Source organism: Erinaceus europaeus, chromosome 11, assembly GCF_950295315.1.
Source record: "Erinaceus europaeus chromosome 11, mEriEur2.1, whole genome shotgun sequence".
In the NCBI taxonomy this organism is placed as follows: domain Eukaryota; kingdom Metazoa; phylum Chordata; class Mammalia; order Eulipotyphla; family Erinaceidae; genus Erinaceus; species Erinaceus europaeus.
The window spans coordinates 35,350,215-35,363,736 of NC_080172.1; the positions used below are offsets into that span (position 1 = coordinate 35,350,215).

Genomic DNA, 13,522 nt, shown 5'->3' on the forward strand with positions numbered 1-13,522 from the left:
ATCATGTTAAGTGAAATAAGTCAGAAACAAAAGGAAGACTATGGAATGATCATACTCATAGGCAGAAATTGAAAAACAAGATCAGAAGGGAAAACACTAAGCACAAGTTGGAATGGAGTTGATGTATTCACCAAAGTAAAAGATTCTGATGTGGGAGTAGAAGGGTTCTGGTTCCTGAATTATGATGACAGAGGAGGACCTAGTGGGGGTTGAATTGTTATGTGGAAAACTGGGAAATGTTATGCATGTACAAACTATTGTATTTTGCTGTCAACTGTAAACCATTAATCCTCCAATAAAGAGATAAATATAACAATAAAAGAAATATTACCAAATAAATGCAAGCCACAAGAGAGAGGCCCAAAACAGATGTAATTTAAAAGAGAGTTCAAAAAAAAAAAAGTGAATTCACATTTTGGTAAAAGAACACTTTCGGAGAAGATGTTCAGTAAAATGGCTATTGAATAAGGGGCCGGGTGGTGGCACATTTGGTTAAGTGCAAACATTACAGTGCACAAGGACCCAGGGTTCAAGCCCTGGTCCCCACCTGCAGGGGGAAAGCTTCATGAGTGGTGAAGCAGGGCTGCAGGTGTCTCGCTGTCTTTTTTCCCTCACTCTCAGTGTCTCTCTATCCAATATTAAATAAATAAAAAAGCTTTAAACAAAAAGGAATCCCTAATTCACGGACTTTAGAAAAATGACAATTGAATGACAAAATGTCAACACCACAGATTGTGAAGCTGTAAAGAAGAAAATTTAAGGCACATTTTGACCTCTAAAAAATAAAAAAAAGACTAGGACAAAGAAGGGGGAGAGGTTGGGGAGAGAGGGAGAGGGATAATGGAAGAAAGTTTGGAGCCAAGGTAAAAGGAATAATTGCAAACACAACAGGTGTTAGTTAACCAAGATGTTTAGGACACAAAAGTAATATATGATTCAATTGATTTAAGAAGTTATATAATCTTAAACACACATGAAGCAAAGCACAAGGGTTGGCATAAGGATTCTGGTTGGAGCCCCCAGCTCCCCACCTGCAGAGGGGTAGCTTCTCAAAAGGTGAAGCAGGTCTGCAGGTGTCTATCTTTCTCTCCTCTTTTCTGTCTTCCCTCCCTCTCTCTATTTCTCCTTGTCCTATCCAACAATAACAACAGCTATAACAATAATAACTACAAGGGCAACAAAATGGTAAAAATGGCTTCCAGGAGCAGTGGATTCTTAGTGCAGGCACGGAACCCAGTGATAACCCTGGAGGCAAAGAGAAGGGGGGGGGATGTTATATAATCAACAAGGAAATTGGGATGGGGGAGTACTTACGGTCAAGTGTTTAGCAATGTATCAGACAAAGAGGAGCCAGGGAAATAGCAAGTGGTGATGCAAAATACTTTCATGACTGAGGCTCTGAAGTCTCAGATTCACTCCCTTTCACTACCACAAATCAGAACCAAAACATGGTCTGGATAAGAAAGAGATATCTGGGATGGTGTCCTGCCTGCCTCATTTCTTCAAAAGTTGACATGAAGGCCAGTTTTAGAGAAAGAAAAAGAAAGAGACTATTTCGTTATACCTGGAAGAATGCATGCCTACTCTCAGGAAGGGTTCCTTTCTTCTATCCCTCCCATCCCTGTCCAATGAATAAATTTGGCTCTCTTTCCCACTTTGTGCATATTCAAAGTCTAGTTGCTGACCAGAAACATCTCTGATATCACAGCAGATGAATTAGACTTTGGCACTATCCAGCCAACACCCTAAAAGAAGGGGGGGGTTGGAGGGTTATGTAAATTTTTTCCGAAGGATGCTGATGGGACATAAACCCTAGACTTGGGAGGTTCCAACAAAAGTCTGTCTTTGAAATCAGCAGTCAATCAGCGACTTTCTGACACTGTTTTTAACTTCAATCTGCAACCCCTGCCTTAACCAGGCAACTGGGTCCAGCTGTACTACTATGGCCATTGCATGCCTTCCATGAAACAAACAAACAAACAAAAAAATCACCTCTGGCTCCAATCCCCAACCCTGAACCAGTGCTTTTTCCGTTTCCCTCTTCATGGCACGTAGATGTTTCACACTTGCAGCATCATCTTGGACAGTTGCTGGGACTCACGTGGGGCGCCATGCCTCTGCTGCTCTGGGCGATGACTCCCAGGAACTTCCCAAGGAACTGAACTCTGCAGGCTCTGACACGCTAGGAAGGGGGCGGGGTGCAGGGGGCGGGGCGGCCGGGGGAGGGAAGGGGAGCTTAGTGTCTGGAGGGCCTCCGCAACCCCGGTCAACTTCGGGAGGGGTAGGCTTTCTCCCCCATAAGCCTGGTCCTTGAAGACCTTCAGTCCTTTGAACCTTCAGTTGAAGCTTCTTTGGCACAGAAGGCAGTTTAGCATCCTCTCTGGCGGGCGGGAATGAACTCACCTCTCTGTATTTTATAGTCCCTATTCTGGATTAATAAAGTTTGGAAATACAAATCGATCCTACCCTCTTCGTTTCTCCAGTATCTGAGACAGGCCTGGGGTACTCCAGGTGATAGAAGTGGCCTGGGTTGCGCGGCGCAGGGCTAAGGGCTTGGGAAACTGGGCACAGGCCGGCACTCAGCGCTGGACAGCACCACCCCGGTTGCTCTTGGCTGAGCACCTTCCTGTGTGCTCTGGCTGGGTTTCTCCAGCCTAGTTTGCTTGCACTCAACAGATTGTGGTTTGTGATGGTGGCTAAGGATGGGCATCGTGATTTTTTTTTTTTTAAGTCCTTGACACCAATAGAACGTGCTAGAAGAGACCTCAGCTTCTAAGAAGCCCAAATCATTAAACATAGATACAGTTTTTCTCTTGAAAAGGGCTGTTTGAGGGAGTCGGGCTGTAGCGCAGCGGGTTAAGCGCAGGTGGCGCAAAGCACAAGGACCGGCATAAGGATCCCGGTTCGAGCCCGGGCTCCCCACCTGCAGGGGAGTCACTTCACAGGCGGTTGAGCAGGTCTGCAGGTGTCTATCTTTCTCTCCTCCTCTCTGTGTTCCCCTCCTCTCTCCATTTCTCTCTGTCCTATCCAACAACGACAACAACAATAATAGCTACAACAATAAAAAAAAAAAAACAGGAAGGGCAACCAAAGGGAATAAATAAAATAAAATAAATATTAAAAAAATAAGAATTATCAGCAAAAAAAAAAAAGAAAAGGGCTGTTTGAAAAGTAAGACTTTTCTTCCCCTTTGGGGGGGAAGTGTGAAAGGGGGCTATCATATCTTTTCCTATTCATTTCAGCTTCTTATTGTACATGGTCCTAAAGTTCTGTTCACTATTGCATATTAATGCCTTCACAAGGCTGCACAGTCCATTCCTGAGTTTTCACCCACCCTCCAAAGCACACAAGTATATTTTTCAGTAGTCATTGGTGAAGGAAACCACTGATTGAAAGTAGTCAAAGAAATACTCAGAATGTATACAGTATGTAGTGGTACCAATTTCTTAGAGATGCTGCAGATTTGGGTTTCCTCTCTCTCTCTCTCTCTCTCTCTAACAAAAATGAGGGGCTTGTCATGGAAACAGCTGTCAATGTAAAAAAGATGTATGTGCATACTTCTTATAGCACATTCGGGCACATAAAGGATGTAGGGCAAAGATTAAAGGAGAAAGCTGAGGGAAATTCCTGATGATTCTACTGTTAAAATGAATGGGAAGATGAATGTTAGTGGATCCCACAGTGGTAATCATTTCACAACATATGTAAATTAAGCCTTCATGCTACATGCATCAAACATATAGAGATGTATGTCAATTATTTCTCAATAAAATTGGAGGAGGGGAAGGGGGTTTCTAGCTAAAGCTTACCAGGCTTTTAAAAAGTTCCACAGATTTGGCTAGTCCTATTTTTTCTTTTATGTCATCAATTTAGTATTCTATAAAGGAAGAGAATGACATCAAGGAAAATCATTGGCTTGGGAGAAAAGAGACCGTAGGCGTGTAGGTGTTATATATATGGAGCCAGAAAGCTCTGGAGCATCAGGGAGACTCCAACCTAAGGCAACAGCATGGGTGAATATGGGCTTGGGGTGCATTGGGAGTCAGAGACAGTTATGCTTGGTCACTTGTTCCTTAGGCAAGGTTTACAGAACCAGAGATAATTAAGCCTTGGTGGGAAAAGTGCAGTGTGAAATTGGGGTGGAATTTGGTTTCCAAGTACATGGCTTGATGCATTATTGTTTGTTCTACCAGTTTTTTTCAGGAAAATCTTCCTCTTGCAATTGGTAGGACTCGTGCTGACCTACGATTTCAATAGTTGTGACTTTGCTTCGATTAAAATGGACTATCTGAGAACCATTTCTAAAGAGCTGGAGAAGTGTGTGGATGAGGTAAGTGAAAAAAAAAATTTGAATGTGTTCCTTGGACATGCACATACTAAATCTTGTATTTTAAATTTCAAGGAAAGAAATAATAATTTGGAAAAATGGGGTCTAACATCTTGTCCAATTTTGTCTATTAGAGATATTGAACTGCATTAGCCTAAAAACGACTACCTATACATCAGCACTCATTTAGGATGCAGATGCTGAAGAAAATCAAGTACTAGTAGGTAGCACATTATCCATCCAGGACATCTCTGCTAAAGTGCTACTTCACGAACAGAGAGAGGGAGTGTGGGAGAGGGACAGAATGAGAGGTAGAGATGAAATTCTTGTAAACTAATACTTAATCAGTGGGGATAGCCCAGGGGAACTGCACTTAAAATCTATGTGATAACATACAGTAGCAACTATTTTCTTGATATTTTAATTTCCAGGTAGAATGTGCATATATGAAATATAGGAATGACTACAGAGCAGATGTGGGCATTTTAAAATGGCATTGCTACTCACACATATAGCCCTGTGTTCAGATATGCCCATTTTGGTGTGAGAATGAGGGTCTTTGAAATCTAATTTCAAGCATTAGCAGGCACCATAAGAAAACTCTCATGTCTCACTATCTTGTCGATGACAAAACAGATACATCAGAAACAAGTGCCTGAGTGGAAAATGCTTTCAGAGCTTCTTTAAATCTGCGAACAGCCAAGTGGAGAGAGGACTCGGGGGAGGGATGGCTTCTGTGAATTTAAGTCTTTACCCTTCTTGTCCTGTCCTTTTCTTCTTTCTTCAAGGATACAAGTGCCGAGTTGGACAGCCACCTAGAATGTGAGGAAAAGGTGAGCAGATCATCCAGTGCAGTTTACTTTCTCCGGAGAGACTCCAAGGGCATTCAGGGAAAGAAGATGCTGCGGTGTATAGAAACCCAGCCGGTAACTGGGTTCCCAGGAGGCTCAGACCAAGTAGTGACTATGAAGCTGACAACACAGAACTGTCTGAAACCTCTGGGCTAGTGCCCAGCTGGGGACGTCACTTGTATCCCAATTAAGGGCCGGGAGACACTCTCCTGACCCAGCGGGATTCGGCAAGAGAGACTCCTCTCCCCGCCCACCTGGGAAGAACCTCAAATCCGGACCGGGACACGCAAACTACGTCAGGGATTCTCCCTCCCCGGCAGCTGAGCCTCTTCTCTCAGTGCCAGCTCTGGGCTGCGCCCAAGGCGCTGCGACGTGGGAGGAGCAAGTCCTCTTGGGTCCTTTTTCCTAAAGCGCCTCCGCTGCATTCCAGCGCCCCTCCTTCCTTCTCTTCCTTAGGGTTTTTCTCCTTCCCATGCACCCAGACCTCTTTCCTCTCTATTCACCTCTGCTAGGTCACTGGACTCGTCCTCCACCGCCCCCACTGCCTTCTTTATTCATTTCAACTTTTCTTTTCTTTTTTCTTTTCTGTTCTTTTCTCGTCTTTTCTTTTCTGCTTTGCTTTGCTTTGCTTTGCTTTGCTTTGCTTTGCTTTGCTTGCTTTTTAACTGACGTTTTCTCTTTTTTTGTGAGCAGTCCGAGTGTCTCACTGAAATCGAACTTCTTACCTTCAACTCCAAGGATGGTTGCCCGTCGTCACTGGCCAAGAGCACCTTCGCTAAAAAAATTAAGGCTTCGTTCACTCTCCACTGCCCAGACTACCCTGGAATTCAGGTTAGTCCGATGTTGAATACCTGGAACGAAAAAGGGAGCTTTCCTAAATAAGTTGTTTTTATTCAGATTCTATCTTTCAAAGGCAAATGAGCAGGAGTTTTAGATTGTGAATCAACCAAACCCACGTTAACAAGTGAACACAAATTCACCCGTTTCTTAGGTTCTGATACTTTCGGTAGATTTATGGTTTTAGGGAGTCAGGCGGTAGCGCAGCGGGTTAAGCGCAGGTGGCGCAAAGCGCAAAGACTGAAGTAAGGATCCTGGTTGGAGCCCCCAGCTCCCCACCTGCAGCGGAGTCGCTTTGAGGCGGTGGAACCGGTCTGCAGGTGTCTCTTTCTCTCCCCCTCTCTGTCTTCTCCTCTCTCCATTTCTCTCTGTCCTATCCAACAACATCAATAACAACAATAATTAATAACTACAACAATAAAATAACAAGGACAACAAAAGGAAATAAATATTTTTTAAAAACTTAAAAAAAAGAATTATGGTTTTAAACCCTGAACCAGGTATTGTCCGGCCATAAGGAGGGTGTCTGTCCAAAAATGTCAATTCTCCCAAGACCCTACCTGGACCTTCTAAGCCACAAATTCCTAGAAAAGAAATTCTTATGAGATTTTTTTACCTATTCCAAAATTTGAACAATACTACTGGATTTAATAATTGTATGCACTTTTCTTAAAATGTTAAACTGTACATTAAGTCTAACTTATGTTTGCTTAATTGCTTGTATGGGTGGTAATATTATTATACAAAATTGAATCCGGAAAGCCAGTGAAATAGTTCACCTGGGAGGGCACCTGCTTTGCCATACCAACAACGAGGGTTCTGAGTCCCATAAAACACTGTAGGAATACTGTGGAACTGAGGGGACTTCTGGTCCTGTGTCTCTACTTCTCTTTCTGTCTTTCTGTATCTTTCTCTTTCTTTTTCAATTACTATCTGAAAAAGAATCAGCCAAAGTGACATTTCCAGAAATGGAGTAGGGGGTGAGATTTTGTGACTGGGGAAATAGCTTAATTAACTGGTAAAGGCAGCGGTTCAACTGGTAAAAAGCATCAGACTTGCAAAGTTGAGGTTCCTGGTTCCATCCCTGCACTACATATACTAGAGTGGTACTCTTAGTTGCCTCTTTCTCTCTGCCTCATGTGAAACTCTATTTCTCTCATAAGTAATAAAATCTTTTTAAAAAATGGAATTTTACACATACACTGGAATGAGTATATGCACATATAACTAAGTATGGAAACATTAGTGGAGAGTTAGAAGCAGACAGTTTGAAGACAATCTGATGTTGAATCCTAGCTCTACTAACTTCTGTGAAAAGTTAAAGTATTTAGTCTCTGTGTGTTCAGTTCCATTTAAAAATGAGACTCGGATTAGCAAGACTCATATATTTATACACCAATGTGTGCAAAAGCACTTGGAGTAGTACTTGGCACTTAGTACTCCATAAATTTTTATTTCAGCAGACAAGTGATGGGGATTTTATTCTCCTGATGAAAAAAAGAGAGATGTACAAAGATGTTTGGTTGCTCCATATTTATTGGGTGGGTGGACTTTATCAGTCTGCATAGAGTGTCTGTGTAGGTGGGAGTACTTTGAGTTCAATAATGGCTTTACTGGATTGGGTTTATAAACAGCACATAAGTCCTGTCCTCTAAGAACTTTTGAACAGGGGGATCAATTTATTCATTATTGGAATCATTCCACAAATATTCAGCATTTTGTATGTATAAGACATATACTTTGCACTATGGGGAATACCATGATGCAATAATGAAAACTGCTTGGAAGATAGAAGCCAAGAGAAGTGACACACACTCTGAATGAGACATTGACAGTGTTTCCAAAAGAAAGATCTGAGCTATTAGTGGAGGCCTTATGAAGGAGGTGGTGCTTGGCCTTGAAACAACAGTAACTGGGCGGAGACTGGAGGTCATTCCTCTGGAGAAAAAACTTAAGTCTTTTTAGTAAGTAAGGATATATTGAGAGTTGTATAGAGAACCTGCCACTTGATGACTATTAAAGTAATGATTAATTTTGACTTAATTCTCCTATTCCACAGATAAATAACAACTGGACAGTGAAGAAAAAAAATAGAAGAAAAAGAGAAGACAAAATATGTGAATGTCCAGCATTAGTCTCAGTATTAAAAGAATTGTGGTATCGATTCAGTCGATTGACAAAACCACCTAGTAAATCTTAATTATGACTATATTTCATGGGGACAAAATAAGTCATCCTTACTAGCTAGATGAAGCACTAACTCCTGACTGTGACATTTGAAAAACCACCAATAGTACTTTCTAAGTTACAGAATGGTTTTACAATTTATTTTTATAAGCCTTTATTGTTTCATGTAAATTTGAAATGCAAGAGAACTACTATCTCAAATTGTAGGGAGATTGTTGTTAACATTGATGCCTATAACACTAGCGTTGTGGAAAGTTCTCAATTGTAATTACATAAACCTTACGCAAGGACTATTCTAAAAATAGAGAACTCTTTCCTTTGAAAAAAGAACTAAGCTGAAATCAGTAGTATAAAAAACTGTTTAAAAGAGCTTTAAATATTCCTCCCACATGTACTGATTCTTCCTGTGTTCTCACACTAAAAATTTACAGAAGAAGAAGATAAAAGCAAAAGATGTGCACAAAAATGTGTACATATGATGAAACAAGTCAGAAGAATTTTCAAGCAAAACATCATGAAAGTACTCTAAACCACATTTAAAAATGTTTCTTACAGACAAAATTGGCCTATGCAAACAGACCCTAAGGAAGTGCTTTTGTTAATGCAGAAATATATATTTTTACATATATAGAATATATTTTAATTTATTTTGTAAGCACTTTAAAATGTACATGTTGCTGTATAATTAAAATGTGTATTTCTTAATAAAATTATTGTCATTTTTTTCTTAATTCATTTAATTTAGTGAACAAGTTTCATAACACTTTTCTGAGGACATCATTTTTCTTCATGCTTTATTTCTCATCCTTGAGTCCATTCATTCCCCTCTTGCTTTGTACTTACTGACCCTATAGGGATACTTATTTTCTGAATGCATTACAATTATCCTTTTCTTAAAATATCACTATTCTTTCTTTTTCCCCCCTGTTGACTTTTGTCCACACCTGGGAGAAATAAAGGAGGCAAAGATATATATATATATATGCTATGTATAATATCTTGATTTATAATATAAATATTTGGTTTTTCCTCCCATTTCTGGCAGAGTTCCTATATTCCTTTGGAGTTTCTTCCTTTCTTTCTTTGGGCAGTTGTCATCTTCAGGGATACACCACTCTAGGCTGATTTCTTCAGGTAGAGCAAAATAGAGGCAGAAAGAGAAAGAAGGAAGAAAACATGGCACTGAAACTCTTTCAATGCAATAGGAGATGAGTGAAAAGTTTTATATGATGAACACTATAAAGGTATCTTTTAATTTTATCAATGAGGTGACTTTTGAAATGCCTTGCGTAAACTAAAAGTGGAGTTTTTTTTCCCTTCATGCCAAAATCTAAACAGATTTTCTTTCCTTTCTGTGGTTTTGGGCACTGGATCCCCTTGTATGGTATCATTGATGGTATTTCTAGGTAGAAAGTATCAGAAACAAGTTAAATTTTAGGTGACCCAGATGGTGTTTACATATTTGTTGTGGGAAAACTTGGATCTGTGTAACACAAATGACAATGTCAAAGTTATTTCATTTTTGAATGACTGCTGCTGTGTAAACTCACAGGGGCCCTCTCACTCTCAACTCAGAATGTTCTGAACACTAGTGAGAGGAGCAACTCTAGTCCTAAAGCTCAGGTCCAAAAAAGGATAGATAGGTGGTCCAAGAGGTGGCTCAGTGGTAAAGCTTTGGACTCTCAAGCATGAGGTCCCGAGTTCGATCCCCGGCAGCACATGTGCCAGAGTGATGTCTGGTTCTTTCTCTCTCCTCCTATCTTTCTCATAAATAAATAAAATATTTTTTTTTTAAAAAGGATAGATAGGAATATACTCTACTGATTTTTCTCGTGAAGAAAAAGCTTCCTTGAACACAGAGCTGAAGGCTGGTATGGGGGCAGTAATAGAAAAAGAAGGTTAAATCTATGGCCCTACCACCCTGAACACACCTGATTGTATCTCATCTCCAAAGCTAAGCAGATTTCCCACATTCCCTGGGAGATGTACTGGGAACATAAGGTGCTATAGGCTAATAAAGAAAATGTATTCTATACCCAACTGCACCATAAGTTTAAGCCAATAAAAATTATTTTGTCTCAAATGACTCCTTGTATAAACTGTTTACACATAGAGAAGGGATGGCCCACTGACAAATGGCAGAATGTTCACCATCACTTTTAATTAAGAAAATGCAAACTAAAATCACTATAAGATGTCATTTCACAACAATGAGAGCAGACTATACAAAAAAAATTGAAAACAAGTGCTAGCGAGGATATGGAGTAGAAACTCTGCTACACTGTTGGCAGAAATGCAAAGTAGTGTAGTTTCTGTGGGAAATTATATGAAAATACTTTTTAAAATATGTATGACTCAAAAAAATAAAGGAAGAAAGAGAGAGAGAGAGAAAGAAAGGAAAAGTTTAGTGTATTGTTTTGCCATGTGCACAATCCAAATTCTATCCTGCTCCTACTACATAGAAAGAAGCTGTCTTAGCAGTCTCTCTCTCTCTTTCTCTCTCTCTCCCTCCCTCCCTCCCTTTGTCTCTATCTTAAAAAATATATAATAACTGGGGGGGCAGGTGGTGATGCACCTGGTTAAGTACACCTATCACAGTGTGCAGTACCTGGGTTTAAACCCCTAGACCCTACTTGCAGGGGAAAGCTTCACAAGTGGTAAAGTAGAGCTGCAGGTGTCTGTCTCCCTCTCTGTGTCCCCCTTCCCTCTCAGTTTCTGGCTATCTCTATCCAATAAATAAATATAATTTAAAAAATGTAGAGCTCGCATTCCTGTGTGCTTCTCTCAAATCATACCAATTGATACTACATCTGCTGATCCCAACTTATTGAATGCAACCAGTACCAGCTCGACATATTTCACTTCAGAATGTATCCAGAGATGCCAGGCATGGGATATCAACCCTCCAGCTTCATTACTCTGGTGAGACCTTTCCTAGCTCACAGGACTCCTTAATTCCATTTCAGGTGGTGCACTTCTTAACAAAGCCTCAAAACATAGATATAGACCAGGGTCCATGAGATAGGGCATATATACACATGTATCCATAAGTAAGGGCAAAATATACACCTTAAAGCAAAAGTGCACAATGGTTTGCACTGAGTCAATAAATGCAGCAAGCAAGTAAAAAGACCTAAAAAGGAAACCATAAAGTACCTAATGAAATAGTTTCTATTTAAACCTAGATACTCACTTCACCTACTTCAATTTTACTTCCCTCAATCACTCCAAAGCTAACCTTGTCAGACAAAGTTAAGGACTACAAAAGCTTGATAAGGGCAAGAGATTGGCATACTTTCAAGATGACTGTTTAGTGCAAGGACTGGGTAAGAATCCTGGTTCAAGCCCCTAACTCCCCACCTGCAGGGGAGTCACTTCACAAGTGGCGAAGCAGGTCTGCAAGTGTCTTTCTCTCCCCTTCTCTGTCTTCCCCTCCTCTCTCCATTTCTCTCTGTCCTATCCAACAGCAATGACATCAATAACTATAACAATAAAACAAGGGCAACAAAAAGAAATAAGTAAATAAATATTTAGGAAAAAAAAGATGACTCTTTGGTGTCTACCAGGCCACCCCATCACCTGGGGTCCTAGACAGGGAGTCCTGGGATTCCCACACAGACATAATGGGCCTAGACCTCTAACAGATCCCTCTCACCACAGACAATGGTCATCTCCATGAAGAACAACATAATTGACCCCTTTGTGGGCCCCTATAGGACCTTGCCCTCAATGTGGATCTATAATGGTAGGGAATTCTCAGAAGGGAGGTTTTACACCATACTCTACCACTTGAAGAAGATGGGTCCTGAAATTAAAGCAGCCTGGAGTCTTCCTATCTGTGACCACAGAATGCAAATAACCTACAGGGATGCAGAGATTACATAGGCTCCTGTGCTAAATATGGGCCCCAGATCAAATTGATAGGGTTTACAGCTAACAATAATTAATACTTTCCCCATATTTGGGAGCTACTCTCTTCCCTCATCCAGCTTTCTAGTCCTTCTTCCTACTATGACACCATCTCTCCAAACAATAACTTGGGTCCACCTTTATGTTAGCTTTCAGACTCAGGCAAAAATAAAGTCATGGGCACCTTGGAATTTACCTAAAATAGACCTACTACCTTTTTCCAAAATGGAGGCCCCAAATCTTCATCTGCAATATTCCAGCCTTTAGGTTCATGAGTGGTCAACAAATTGTTCTGCTTTGTATCTTAACCCTTTTTTCAGCCACCAGGTTCCAGATGCTACTATGATGCCAACCTGACTTCCCTGGGTAGATGACTCCACCATGTGTCCTGGAGCCCCACTTTCCCAGGTCCCTACCCCATTAGGCAAAGAGAGAGAGAGGCTGGTAGTATGGATTGACATGCTAATGCCTTTGTTCAGTGGAAAAGCAATTACAGAAGCCAGACCTTTCACCTTCTGCACCCCATAATGATCCTGGGTCCATACTCTCAAAGGGATAAAGAATAGTAAAGCTTTCAAGGTAAGGGATGGGATACAGAGTATAGTGCTGGGAATCATGTGAAAATGTACCCCTCTTATCCTATGGTCTTGTCAATATTTCCATTATATAAATAAAAAGTTTTTAAAAAGATATTCAAAAAATAATAAAGTAAGTGAAAAACAATAATGATGGTCTGGGAGATGGCACAGATGGACTCTCAAGCATGAGGCACCGAGTTCAATCCCCAGCAGCACATGTACCAGAATACTGTCTGATTCTTTCTCTATTTCCTCCTATCTTTCCAATAAATAAATAAAATCTTAAAAATGAAAAAAGAAACAAAAGTAAATAAAAGTTAAAAGTTGAAAGATCTACCTTACCTTTACCTACTCATGGTTATATCCGGTATCTTCTAAGTCCTTATGTAGCACCTGATATATATAGATATATATATCAAAATCTCAGCCAGGTACTAGGAATACAGACAAAAGTAAAACTCACCACTAATCCAGAGACCAGAGTAGTTAAATATGAGATTCTTTTGACCTGAGGAAAATAAGGACACACAGTTCTCTGCCACCATTCCTTTAAGCTTCTTGTCCAGGACCTTGAATGTCATCTGAAGAGAAACTCCTCTGAGGCTAAGATAGGTCAGTACTTTCTACTAGTAGAAATAGGTGAGGAAGAAGATGTCACTTTAAATCTCTTTTTTCTCAATTTTTTTGGCCTAACTTATCTGGCAACAGAAATAAATGAAAGAATGTAGAGAGAAGAAACAGCTCAAAGTTGTCCCAGTGAATGCAATTTCCTTGAGTTTTCCACTTTACCTCTAAAAATGTAAGTGATCTGCATATTTAATTATTTTATGCTT

General features: G+C 40.4%; 1 protein-coding gene across 1 annotated transcript; it reads left to right on the forward strand.

Moving 5' to 3' along the window:
• The first annotated feature begins 840 nt into the window (after positions 1-840).
• Positions 841-8,215, forward strand: TSLP (thymic stromal lymphopoietin). Its single transcript, XM_007531870.1, has 5 exons — positions 841-863; positions 4,159-4,330; positions 5,116-5,253; positions 5,872-6,009; positions 8,075-8,215. Exons 1-5 carry the CDS (start codon positions 841-843, stop codon positions 8,213-8,215), a joined length of 612 nt encoding a protein of 203 aa, XP_007531932.1.
• The last annotated feature ends 5,307 nt before the right edge of the window (positions 8,216-13,522 follow it).

What these genes read in the sequence shown, in the direction of transcription:
- TSLP (XM_007531870.1), top strand. Translation starts at nt 841, where the DNA reads ATGGAAGAAAGTTTGGAGCCAAG. An exon ending in TGGAGAAGTGTGTGGATGAG is followed by an intron (nt 4,331 to 5,115) that starts GTAAGTGAAAAA and finishes TCTTTCTTCAAG; the next exon opens with GATACAAGTGCCGAGTTGGA. An exon ending in GGTGTATAGAAACCCAGCCG is followed by an intron (nt 5,254 to 5,871) that starts GTAACTGGGTTC and finishes TTTTGTGAGCAG; the next exon opens with TCCGAGTGTCTCACTGAAAT.